The 13,336-nt window shown below is 35.6% G+C and overlaps 1 protein-coding gene across 1 annotated transcript in view; it reads left to right on the top strand.

Moving 5' to 3' along the window:
* Nucleotides 1-13,336, top strand: part of GALC (galactosylceramidase) — a 48,154-nt gene that overhangs the window by 8,680 nt on the left and 26,138 nt on the right. The window contains 4 exon segments of the mRNA XM_012640403.1: nucleotides 579-718; nucleotides 2,566-2,604; nucleotides 7,502-7,632; nucleotides 12,318-12,497. Of these exon segments, the coding sequence (XP_012495857.1) occupies nucleotides 579-718; nucleotides 2,566-2,604; nucleotides 7,502-7,632; nucleotides 12,318-12,497 (490 nt within the window).

A 13,336-nucleotide genomic window follows, 5' to 3' on the forward strand; every position in this document is an offset into this window, starting at 1 on the left:
TCATTTAACAAAGGTATATTTCCCTATTGACTCATTGTCATTTATATTGATATAAGAAAAAACTAGTTTTACTAAATTAGATTGCCTGACTGGTTAGTGTTTTAAGCAGCTTTAAATTGTAAGATGTGCTAGTGAACAAGAAATTTGTGTTGTACTTACCTTATAGGAGTAGTTTGGCATAAGCCTTTTAGATCTCTTTAATTGGACCTCAGAGAACAGAAATGGAATATGAACATCCTATCAGAGAGTGGAGATGTTGAGTTAAAATGTGTAGTACATTTCGTTCTGTTGGTAAGTGTCTTTGAGAGAGGTGTTTCTATTTGTTATTTATTTTGTTTCTTGAAAGAACATTTGGAATTATGGGGCCTGACTGTAGAAATAAATAAGGAATTATAGTTTCCAGAATTTGGAAAGGATTTCAACAATTTTTGTGTGGTATATAATTTTTTCTTTAGTCAGATATGTATTGGCCTTTTGCTTGGCTGAGTGTTTTTTTTGTGTGCTTATTTTGTTTTGTTTTCAATAGTGCTAACACTATTTTTCCCATTCCACCTTTGCCTTTTCCCTTCTCTCTGCAGGGTTGCCATGGTCATTCCCCGGATGGCTAGGAAAAGGTTTCAACTGGCCTTACGTAAATCTTCAGCTGACTGCCTACTATGTCGTGACCTGGATTGTGGGCGCCAAGCATTATCATGATTTGGACATTGATTATGTTGGAGTTAGTAATATATTTAAAATATGATTCATTTTCACACATTTATTTGTAATATTCAAAAGTCATTTGAAAATATGGCACTTTGTTGATTGACCATTTTGTGTCATGAGTCTAATCTGTTGCCATCTGGTAACAACACAGATTAACTACATGTGACCTTTTATTCTTCCTCTTGGCTGATTCAGATTCTTTCCAATTTTGAAAACTGTACTGTTTTTTTTTTTTTTTGTACCAACTCAACTCAAATTCTTCTTCTTCAAAGCTTTCCCTAGATTCTCTAGTTTTTACAGTACCATGTTTCCTGTAAAGTTTAATGATTATTTTCATTTTATTCTATTGTTGAGTCTTCTGTTGTCCTAAACCAAGATTTGGCAGACTTTTTCTTAAAGGGCCAGAGGGTACATAGGTTTGGGTTTGAGAGTCAAAAGGCAATATTAAGGATCAAGGATCTTTTTTAGATATTATATAACCATTTAAAACTAAAAATTAGCTCTCAGGCTGTACAAATATAAGCAATGGGCCAGATTTGGCAGACTGGCTGAAATCTGCCTCTACCTACCCCAAACTGTTATTTAATACTTTTTAATGATTTAAAAAGTATGAAACATAATATCATGTCTTTCCAGCTTGTCTGTTGGCAGGCTGGAGGCATGCCTCAGACTGCATTGTACGCCACAGAGCCTTACACATGCACATAGTGGGTCTCCATAAACATTTGCTTATGATATGCCATTTGTCAAAACTGGATGTAAAAGTTTTCATGCAGTCATGACTTAGATTATTAGCAAGCAATTATTGAGCTGCTTCTGTGTTTCAGGAACTGTCACTTAATGTGCTAGGGATACAGAGATTAATAAGCTCTTGAGTTCAGTGAGACAGGTAGACACTGGAACAGATAAACTACAGTATTACAGGCTGATACACGACATGAGGACGAAACAAGAATACACTTGTTTTTGCTATCCTTTTCCAAATTATAACTGAAAATCAGTTTGTATTTGACAACTTTCTTAAATGTCAGGACATTTTTAACCCATAGTAAGACTAAGTGTATGTTTGGGTCGAATAGCTTTTTATTATGATACAGTCACATTTAGAAATGTTTCTGGTGAATAATGGGTGATTCAAATCTCATTTAGACTCTTGATATTCACATGCTATGGTGAGGAGCTTCTTCGATAAGAAACTCTTTCCTTCATCATTGGAGTAAAAGAATTATAACACTTCAATTATAGCTCATCTCTGTTATTAATCTTTTCAACTGCAAAATGAAAGTTATAGAAGTTCTATTTCAACTCTAAAACTGCACACACTTCATGATTCTAAACCTAAAAGATTTATTATGTTCCTTTTATCCATCCTCGTTAAGAGTTTGCTTTTGTGATCTAGAATGTCATTGTGATTCTCTGTGTGTGCTTAAAAAGATTCCTTCTATACAGTGTAGTTATTTATACTTGGCTTTCATGTGTGCCTGTAGGGATCTTGTCAGAATTATCACCACAATCTCCATATCTGTTAGTTCTTCAGTGCTTAGTATAGTCTTTGCACACATTGCAATGTCAATTGTAGCTGAATGAATAAATGAATATTCCATTGTTGGACATCTCTGGAATAAAAGACTTTTTGAAAAATATCCATAAAATATTTTAGGTTTTAAAAAATAATAATTTTAAAAAGTTATGTTGTCCTATAAATATCTATAAATTCTATGGAAGGATATTCCATAAGGTAAGAAAAATGTCTTATGAGATAATATGAAAGATGATGGGAGAAGTGTTATTAATGATAATGTCTACTTTCTAACATTTAAAAACTTTCAATTCAGACTTTTTTGACTTTTTGTTTTGCAGATTTGGAATGAGAGGACATGTGATACCAATTATATCAAGGTCTGTACAACTTTAATGTCTTTCTATCATTATCAGTGAGTAATTTCTTATTGTTCTGCTCACAGAAATTAGTAGAAATTTGTAGTAGAGACACTGTATTTTTTACACCACAGTTATTTATTTTGCTAGTTGTGACATCAAATTCAAGCAAAATCTTAATAATGTTTATATTCCTGATATTAAAGCATATGTAATTCTTCGTGAGCAATGAATTGCCTTTGTCTGAGGAGTTGTGTTGAATTTTTCTATTTTAAAATTAATTTTGGAATTATGATAAACACAAAAACAATTGTATCATTTTAGAATTCTAGGACTTCAAGAAATGTAGCTTTTTTTCTTTCATTGTTTTATGTCCAAGTTTATAGCATATATTCTCATTCTTGTTTTCTTTGGAATGCCTATTATATGGGTTATATAACACTTCTTTTCGTGATTAGCAAAGAGGTAGCAACTAACATTTGCAAAAATTGTTATTTTGGAGCTACTTTCCCTAAATATTTAAGTCCATTTAATTCTCACAACCTCCCTTATGAGGTAACTACTATTATTGCTATTTTCCAGGAAAGGAGAAACTGAGAATAAAAACTTCTTCTGTCATTAGAAAACAAATGCAGTTGTACTTTTCATGTGGAGCTATTCTGAGTTTCGTTTGTCTTTTTTTGTGTCTTTTCCCCAAGAAATATAATTTTGTGGTTATATTTTGTTCCAGTTTTAAAAAAATTTTTCTTTGACTGTTTTGTGTTTTTAAGTAGACAATATCCAATACATTTTTTCATTCATTCATTCAGTGAATCAGCAAGCATTCATTCAGTCAACACCTAGTTTGTCAGGCATTGTGCACATGGTTGGAATGCAAGGATAAGAACTACTGTTTCTGCCCAAAAGGAGTTCATATTGGAGCAGGGTACAGAGTCAGATATGGACAACTAAAATATCAGTCATAATTTCTCTAATGGAATAATGAACATGCAGCATTCTCAGAAGGCGCACAGAGGAGATGGCACCTCTGCCTGGGTTGATTAGGGCAGTCTATTAGAGGAGGTAACAAGTAGTTGGAATCTTCATCAAGGGGTGGATAGGAATGCCCCAAGTTGCTAAGGCAGGGGCATAGCATGTGCAAGGAAGTGAAGATTGAGAAGTAAAGGGATTTTGGGGAAAATGAAGTCATAAAGATAGATTAGACAAAGGAGGAGAAGTGGGAGCACCAGGCAGAATCAGTAAACGAATATGTTCATGGGAGTACTGGCACATTTTAACCCATCTGTATGTGTAGGGGAGGAGAGAGCATAGATTTGAGAGGATCTATTGCAGCCAGAGCCAGATAACTCAAGGTCAACTCCAGGCTGCAGGCATTACCAGTATGGTGGTGGGAGTGTGGTGGGCAGTGGAGCTAGTATAAATTGATACACAAAGATTGTTAGTGGAAAGTCATGAATACTGTGAGCACAGGTCTGATGAGAGCAGCAAGAGGACAGAGCAGAAGCCAAGTTAGTGCATATGTAGCATATAACCTTGTAATCACATAGATGTTCCACTACAGGGTCTTTGTTGAGACAGGTGATGAATTTTTTATTGACCCTAATTTGACATTTCAAAGCTTATGTTTTATTTTCTTGTGATTATACAGTGTCTCTCATGTTCATTTCATTTGAGGGAAGCATTAAAAGTATTAGAATCTGGTTTCCATTTTCTTTTAAACTAGTGATCTAGTTTAAATATCATATATAAAAAGAATTTTTACTATTTAGAGTCTGTTGCACACTAGTGCATTCTAATTCAACTTATCTGGTTTGAAAGACTAATTGTTGCTCTAGACTCATTGTCAGTGTTTTCAACAGTTCAGACTTCATTTTTTTTCCCTCTTAACCTTTAGTTTTCCTGCAGTAAAATGTGTCAGGATATAAAAGCTTTTAGTTTGTGTTTGCCATTTTTGCAGCAGGATTTTATTGGGATTTGTTAAAATGCCTGTTGTGAAGAGCTCGATAATGATGAGTGGATGTAGGTGCTGAGGTTGGGTAACCTTGATGAATATATATCCCTTATAGTATATTAAGATGACCCCATTACTGAGCAGTGGGCTCTCTGCCTGACATACATAGAAGCCAATACTATGGCACCAGCTTTTGAGAAAATAAAAAGTTTTATTGTGAGTTGATTGGCAAGGAGACAGGAGGTAATGCTCAAATCTGTCTCCTGCTCAGCTGTGAGCAGGGTCAGGTTGTGTATAGGCAGAGTGTAGCAATGAGGGAGATAGGGAAATGCAACAAAGAGTGATCTGAACGGGTCACACAATTAGGTAATGTCAGGTCCTTAGCTCTAGAGTCCATACTGCAACAAACTGGGCACCCCTTGCTTCTCAATTTGGTTCCTGTTCCTCAATCTGAGCCCTTAGACTCCACCTATGGTTGGCTTTTTTTGTTCCTGTTGGCTCTAGGGTCTGACTAGGGCATGCTTGGTTTATCTGGGCATGCATGCCCAGGTTGCAACCTGGGCCTCCATGGTAGCTGAAAAATACCTCATCACCGTTACATTTTATTACAACATCGAACTAGATTGGACTAGTTCTACAGTTGAAACCTCTGGGAAGAATAGGGTTTGTTTTTAAGAGTAGAAATAAATATAATACAAATAAGCAATTTATGTAAAGATGACAATGGTATTCTTTTAAGTTTATTTTTTGCTGCTTACATTATTTTTATGATTTATTCTGGTTTTCAATGGTATTCTTAGGGTTCTTAAATTATTTGGAAAATCCCGTTTAGGGTAGGGGATGGAAATGGATGTGTGAGTCTCTGGACCCTCATTCAGTTCAACTAGAATAGCTTTCATTTATTTTATAAATAAAGCTTCCATCTAAGCTTTTTCTGGAAGAGAAGAGTTTTACAATGAAAACATGCATCTGAAAATACATTAGATAAGACCTTCCTCAAAGAATGCTGCTATTCACACTGACTTTGGGATGGAAACTTATTTAGAAATCACAGCTTATAGACTTGTACATTTTGGAATGTTATTCAAATACACTGTATAAAGAAGCAAGCAGTCTTACTGGGGATTGTCTAGGAATGGGACTGGAAAAACTAGACACATCCATAGTGATATGTGCAAATTTGACTGAAGTTGCTCTTCCTCCTCTCTGTAAGAATAAGAGAGAACTTCAGCGTGATGAAACTCAAGATTGATCTACTAGAGCAGTGGTCTCTAACCTTTTTTGGCACCGCGGACCCGTTTCATGGAAGACAATTTTTCCATGGGATGAGGGTGGGGTGGGGGGGCAACGAAGAGAGGTTGGGGTGAGGTGGAGCTCACTTGATGCGAGAGTAGGGGGGAGGGAACTGATGAGGAAGGGAATGGCTGTAAATACAGATGAAGCTTTGATTGCTCATCCACTGCTCACCTCCTGCGGTGCGCCCCCTACCTGCTCCCTTGCCCCTGTTCCTAAGTTTCATGGAAGACAGTTGTTCCACAGACAGGGTGGGTGGGATGGCGACAGAGCTCTGCTCCCCAGTCCTTAAATGGGGGTCCCTAACCGCGGCTTGGGGACGGCTGTGTTGGGGGATAGGCATTCTCAGTCCTACTGAATTTTAAGAGCTGGTCTCTGTTTTCTAATAAGGATCTGTTCATATTGCTTCCGGGGTGCCTTAGGGCCCAGCTGACCCTGTTGGAAAGATGAACTTGGATTGCCACTCTGATTCTCACCATATTTTCTAAAATGCCATAGTACATCTGTTTTAAGAAACATCGACTGAAAAGTACACCATGGATTTAATGAGAGCTTTTATTATTTGCCTCTTTTCTAAAAGAGCACATCATTTGGAAATTTCTGAAGTTCGGAAAAGTTAGCATGTGAAAAGAGAGCTTGTGAAATTCTTTGTTCTTTCTTAATTATTTGGACAATATTATTGAGCTCCTGCTTCTATGTGTTAGACAGTTCCAAGTGCTTGGGGGCCTAGTGGAAAGCTTATTTGTATCCATTTATCAAGAACTACTTTTGGTAGGAAATCTGACCCTCTTGATCCTGGGTAAAATGATGTTTCCTTTTCTCTGCTTTTGGCAGTCCACTCAATTTGGTATGTACCTGCTTTCTGATTTTCTAGTACACCCTGTTAGTTTTGGTGTCTTGGTGAGTGTGTTTGCCACCTAAGGGTGAGGACTCCAACTTGTGCTTCTTTTAGGGTCCTCAGGGAGCCCAAGTATAGTATCAAGTACCAAAGTAGGAGCTCAGTGTGTGCTTTGTCACTTCATTTCCTGTTAGAATTTAGCCTGTTACTTTTAATTTTTGTGGGTAGACAGTCCTACAGGTAGATTTTATTTCCTCTCCTGTTTATAAGTGTGAAATACTTGAGAGTAAGAATGGAATATTTCTTATTTCTACTTCCAGTATGATGTAAAATATTAAGAATTTCAATACCTTCAATAAAGGCAGAATATTTAAAGACATTGGAAAATGCTTAAAACGATAAGTTAAAGCATTTTACTGGTATATTTAATAAGATTCCCATTTTATTATGTTGTCTGCACAGGAAAAATTCCTGTAAGAATGCATAGCAAACTAATAGTGGTTATTTCTGGCTAATACTATTTGACTATTTTTATTTCAGTTCTCCCCCCACCCCCAGATATTTCTGTGGTTAAACATAATTTTAAAGTCAGAAGGAAAATCCTGCAAAACATTTTATCCCTTGGTTTTTTTTTTCTTTATACATTCTCATGAACTAGGTTATCTTAATGATAATGCTTTCATTTTCCAGTGGAGGCACATTTCTATTGAGAAATGATATTAAAACTATTGTGCAGAATGCTGATTTTTGAAGATATATGAGCAGTCTTGGTCATAATTCAAAAGCTAAAAACTCAACTTGTAACCTTTCTTGTATTTTGTTTATCATTCCAAAAGGTGTTAAGAAAAATGCTGAACTATCAAGGTCTCCAGCGAGTGAAAATCATAGCAAGTGATAATCTCTGGGAGCCTATTTCTGCTTCCATGCTGCTTGACGCCGAACTCTTAAAGGCGGTTGACGTTATAGGGTAAGGAATGTTTTACTTTGAAAACCAGCAGTTTCTGATTGCTTGCTGTGGGTAAGACTGTGCCTTTGTTTTTGCCACCTTCTCCCCATTTGGTTACACTCTCAGAAGATAGCTGTCTTGTATTAACTAAAGCATGTATAGCTCATAATTTGTTACTTTCTCTTCGAATATATGTATTTTGGGATCTTTCTATGACAATGAAATGTATTGGTAACTTTTTTAAAAATATGTTGATGTTTGGGGTAATACAACAGGGTTTTGTTTAGATTGAGGGGCAGAGTAGTGCTGTATTTAATTTTCAAAATTATGAAGGCAATGTTGTGAAATTATTTCCTAATTCTTAGGTTTCCTGTGGCTGGGAGTTTTTGCATAAACACTTTTGTAAAGGAATGGTTTGGTGTGATCATTGACTGTAACTTATATTATGTCTCCTTAGTAGTATAGTTTTGACCTTACTCCTTAATCCATTCTGTATTTCTTTAAAATTTTCTTCATCTCTTTATTTCTGTTTGCTTTTCTGTAATTTTATTCTTACTCTGCTTTCCCTTATTGTGTTTTCCATAGTGTCTGTTCTGTCTTATGTTCCTTCTAGTTTAGTCTTCATTTCTAAAATGTTCTTTCTTTTTAAAAAATAATTCTACCATAATTCTCTCATTTTAGTTTCCTGTATCTTTGTTGTCTAATAATTCATCTTAAAATTTTTTAATTTAACTATAGCATAAATACATAAATATATTAAAATATGCAAATCACAGGAGTATAGCTTAATGAATTACAATAAGGCGAACATACACTTTTATAACCACCACCCAGAAAATTATCAGTACCCAAGAAACTTTCCCCTTGGAAATCTTTCTAATCATTAACCTTTGTTTTTACCCTAAAGATAACTACTACTCTGAACTCTAACACCATAGACTATTTTGCCTATTTAAAAACTTTCCTTAAATGACATCTTATAGTGCCTGTTATTTTGGTCATCATTATATTTTTAAGATTAACTCATGTCACCAGATGCAGATGTAGTTCATTTTAATTGTTTAGCATCCAGTTGTAGGAATATACCACAACTTACCTGTCTATTCTTTGTCAATGGTCATTTGGATTGGCTCCATTTTTTGGCTGTAGTGGTATATTGGAATTTTGTTCAGGAGAGGTCTATTTCTTGGCTCCCACCTCCATAGGAAGAGTATACTTTGCTGCCCCAATCATGTTGTGCTTGGCTTATGTTGTATCTGAAGATTTCTGTCTTGCAGTTACAGTGCTTTGTGGGGTCCGTTTCCTCTGGGCCCCGTCTCCTGCTGCCTAAACGTTGTTTCTCCCTCACTCTGAGTGTTGCTGCCTTATTCACTTACTCAATTTGGATTCTGCTTCAAGCAGCTTATTTTCATGGTGAGGCTTTTCTATTCCCAAAGGGATTGTTTGCTACCTTTTTCTGAAATTGTTAACGGCTTAAGCCTGTATTGTCTAATACAGTAGCCACTAGACATTGGTTTATGGAGCACCTGAAATGTGGCTGATCTGAATTTAGGTTTGTTATAAGCATAAAATACTCACTGAATTTTTAAGATTTAATATAAAAAAAGTAAAATATGTATAATTGTTTTATTTTGATTACTTGTTGAATGATGATATTTTGCATATATTGAGTTAAAGTATATCAGTCATTAAAATTAATTCCCCTATTTCCTTTTGCTTTTTAAATTAAATTAATTTTTTTCATTTATATGTTTTATCATGGTAAGAATCTTTTGCTGTTTTTTAATGTGGCTACTAGACAATATAAAATTACGTGTGTGGCTCACGTCACATTTTTATTGGATAAACCTGGTTTAAACTGTCACAGTATTATTGTGTTCGATCTCTTAGTGAATTCACTATTTTTGGCATTCACCCCCAACTTCAAGCTTGGGAAGACATTTCCAATTTCATGAGTTGTTATTCAGTGCTCCCGTTTAGGGTAGGGCCTGCTCGTTTAGGGGTGAGTACCTACAAGTTCCCTTTCACCTCCACAGTTTCTATAGACCATCTGCTGATCCTGGGCCAGTCCCGATGCTGTGGATCTCCTGGGGATTCCCTATCAGCTAGTTTTGATGAGGATATTATCTATGGGGTTTTTCCCCCCTCATCTGGTTGGCTTGGTTTCAGGAGGAGTACTAGGGAGTTTCAGAAACTGGGCTACTATCACGATCTGCCTTGTCCAGAAGTTCTAATTTTTTAACATATAAATACATTGCTTTGTTAAGAGACACTATAAAGTTGGTTTACTGTCAATGATCTTAATTTTATTTGTCATTGAAGTTTGAAAAACCATACTGTGAAATGATAGAGAAATTTTACATAAACAATATTATATTCTTACAGAATATGAATTTTGTTATATTAGCAATACATTTGGACATTGAGAGAGACCCAGATTTAAGGATCAGTCTGTCCTTCTTTGCTCAAATCATGTGCTCAGGTTTTTAATGTAATAACAGTTTCATCATTTTCTGAATGAGGGCTATACCTCTTATTTCTATAACTTCAGTAGAGATATAATTTCAGATTATAAAAATAATGTGCGTTCATTGTAGAACATTTGGAAAATATAGGAAACTGTAAAAATAGAATTTACTCATAATCCTAACATCTATTGCTCATTGGTAACATAATAGCTTACTACTTTCCAGGCTTTTCTTTTTTTTAATATACAAATATATTTTAACCAGATACACCAAATACACATTTGGCTGAATGAAAACTAGTTGAGTCTTAAAAATTAATACTAGGCTGAGGCACCAAAGCTGAATATCATGGTCATAGAATGAAGTTGTGAGATATAAGAATAAATGTAAAATGTAAAAATGTATTAAATTTATATTATTAAAAACATTAGTAGTCTGATTTTCCAAGTTGGGCCTTTTAGTGCCAAAACAATAATTTCTTAACCTTGTTAGGTGCTAGGTTGCTTTTGGGGGCCTTTTTGATGTAGATTTGCAATACCAGATAGATGCCTGAGTTCAATGACTCAAAAATCCTGGTGGGACATTTTTCTCTAATACTTCTTTTTATATATTCTGTATAGGATATTCTTTTCTTACTCATCAAATCCTGGGATGCCAAACTGATGTTGTGTTCTAATTCATCTTCCCAAACAGGATGTTTACTTCAAAGATTTATGACCTAAAATGGCATTAAGTAACTAAAAAGTAAAACAGGTCTTCAAAATAATTCTTTTTTTTTTGAGACAGAGTCTCGGCTCTGTCATCCTGGGTAGAGGGCAGTAGTATCATCCTAGCTCACAGCAACCTCAAACTTCTGGTCTCAAGTGATCCTCTTGCCTCAGCATCCTGAGTAGCTGGGACTACAGGCATGCACCATGATGCCTAGCTGATTTTTCTATTTTTAGTAGAGATGGGGTCTCGCTCTTACTCAAGCTGGTGCTGATCTTGAACTCCTGAGCTCAAGCAATTCTGCGTCAGCCTCCCAGAGTGCTAGTATTGTATGCAACCATTCTTTTATTGTTATGGATACTACTACACCAAACTACAAAGATTAGAATTATTATTAATATATAATCCAATCACCATTATTCTGCCCACATTATTAACTATTTTGCTAAATAATTGTTGACCTAAAAAGTATACACTCTTATTCCTACAGTTATTTAGCTACGATGTTCTCATTATTGTATTAACTGTCAATCTATTTTCTATTTTACATTTTAAAATTCTTAATTGTTTTTATTCCCATAATCAGTAGCTTCCACAGTCATTATGGCAGTATTTCACTCTTGCAATCATAAACATGCATTTATACTTAAATTGACTGGCTTGGCTCCCCTCAAATGCTAGACTGAAGGTGTGGTTAACTTTCTGGGGCAGTTTTTCAGCCTCTGCACTATTGATATTTTCACTGGATAATTTTTTGTCATGCATCTGTCCTAGGCATTGTAGGATGGTTGGCAGCATTTCTGTCCTCTGTTCCCTAGATGCCAGTAGCAAATCTCCCCTGCTCCAGGTGAGACAATCAGAAAAAAATGTCTTCCGATATTGCCAGATATCCCCACCCAGGACAAAATCTCCCGGGTTGAGAACCACCACTGCCCTGAAATGGTAATTTCTAGTTTTCCCAAAGTAGTGTATTCTCTTTATTCATGAAAGAACCATCTGTGAGTTTTTGTTTTGCTTTGCCTGACATTACGTGCCAAGCTGTCTTTGTCTCTAGAGGAGAGGGTACTAGTTTATATGATAGAATCACTAGTTTTATTTTTGGCCGCCTCCTTCCTCCCTTTGTACTTTCCCAAGCTCTATAGCCTCCCTCGAGAAGCCCGAATCTTGTCTCCACTTCATTTTCCTCTTGGAGTGTTCCAGGCTGTGGCCTCCTCTGCTACCTCCATCCATCAGAATGCTTCCCCATTTTGTGGTTTCCAGAAATGGATTGAAATTTCTCATCCATTGGTGATCTTACTTACCGTTCTAGGTGCTGCAGTGGTTTATCCCCCTTTATTTTCTTTGCTGTCATTTTAAGGGCATCCTGAGACAGAAGCGCATGCTTACGTTCATCTGTCACCTACCTGGGAGCTGCACAGTTGTTTTAAAATAGAAACCTCGGAGAAGACTTGTCTTTTTCTATACTCAGCAAATATATTTAAGTGCCATGTTCTGACCCTTCCCCACTGACTCCCAACCTTTCTTTTCTAGGGCTCATTATCCTGGAACCCATTCAGTAAGGGATGCGAAGTTGACTGCGAAGAAGCTTTGGGCTTCTGAAGATTTTAGCACTTTAAATAGTGACGTGGGCGCAGGCTGCTGGGGTCGTATACTGAATCAGAATTACATCAATGGCTATATGACCTCGTAAGTTAGCAAAAATCTTTTAGGGTTTTTATTATGAAAAATTTATATAATAAGTAGAAAAAATGAACTTCTGTATTCTCACAACCTAGAATCAATGATTGTAAACATTTTGCCTTATTAGCTTCATCTACACCTATATGTATAGCTACTCTATATCTAATCTGTATCTATCTTTCTATATTTGAATATAGCCTGTATTAAAAATGTCTGGTTTATTGAAGTGTAATTTATATGTAGTGAAATGTGCAGCTCTCTGATTGTTGACAAGCTACATATGTTTTTAATGAACATTTATAAAGTAAATTACTTTATATATCTTGATACCTCACGTATATAAATATTTGAGCATGTGTCTCCAAAACATACGAATATTCTTCAGTATGACCACAGTATTATTTTCATACATAAGAGTACTTTTAAATATTTCTAATACCCCATTTATATTCACATTTTCTAATTGTCCCCCCAAATGTCATTTATAGCTATTTTTTAAAAGGAAGATCTAGTCAGGCACCATGCATTGCATTTAGAGCTTATGCCCTTCAAGTCTCTTTTAATCTAGAATAGTTTCCTTAATCCTCATTTTTTTATGACAATGATCTTTTGAGAGGACCAGTCCGGTTGTCTTGTGGCCTGTTCACTTCCCAGTCTGCCTGATTGATTCCTCATCACTTAACTTGTGTAATTGCTGGTTTACAAAACAGAGGTTCTTAAGCGAGAGCACAGCTCTGTTTATTTCTAATTGAAGCATTTCTTAAATGCTTTGAAAAATACTTTAATTGTAATTAGGTTCAAATTAGCTTTCTAAAATAATGATAAATAGAACAAAAACAAACCAATATATACATTTTTGTGACGTTAAT

This window comes from Propithecus coquereli, unplaced genomic scaffold (assembly GCF_000956105.1).
Source record: "Propithecus coquereli isolate 6110/MARCELLA unplaced genomic scaffold, Pcoq_1.0 Scaffold152, whole genome shotgun sequence".
NCBI classification, from domain to species: domain Eukaryota; kingdom Metazoa; phylum Chordata; class Mammalia; order Primates; family Indriidae; genus Propithecus; species Propithecus coquereli.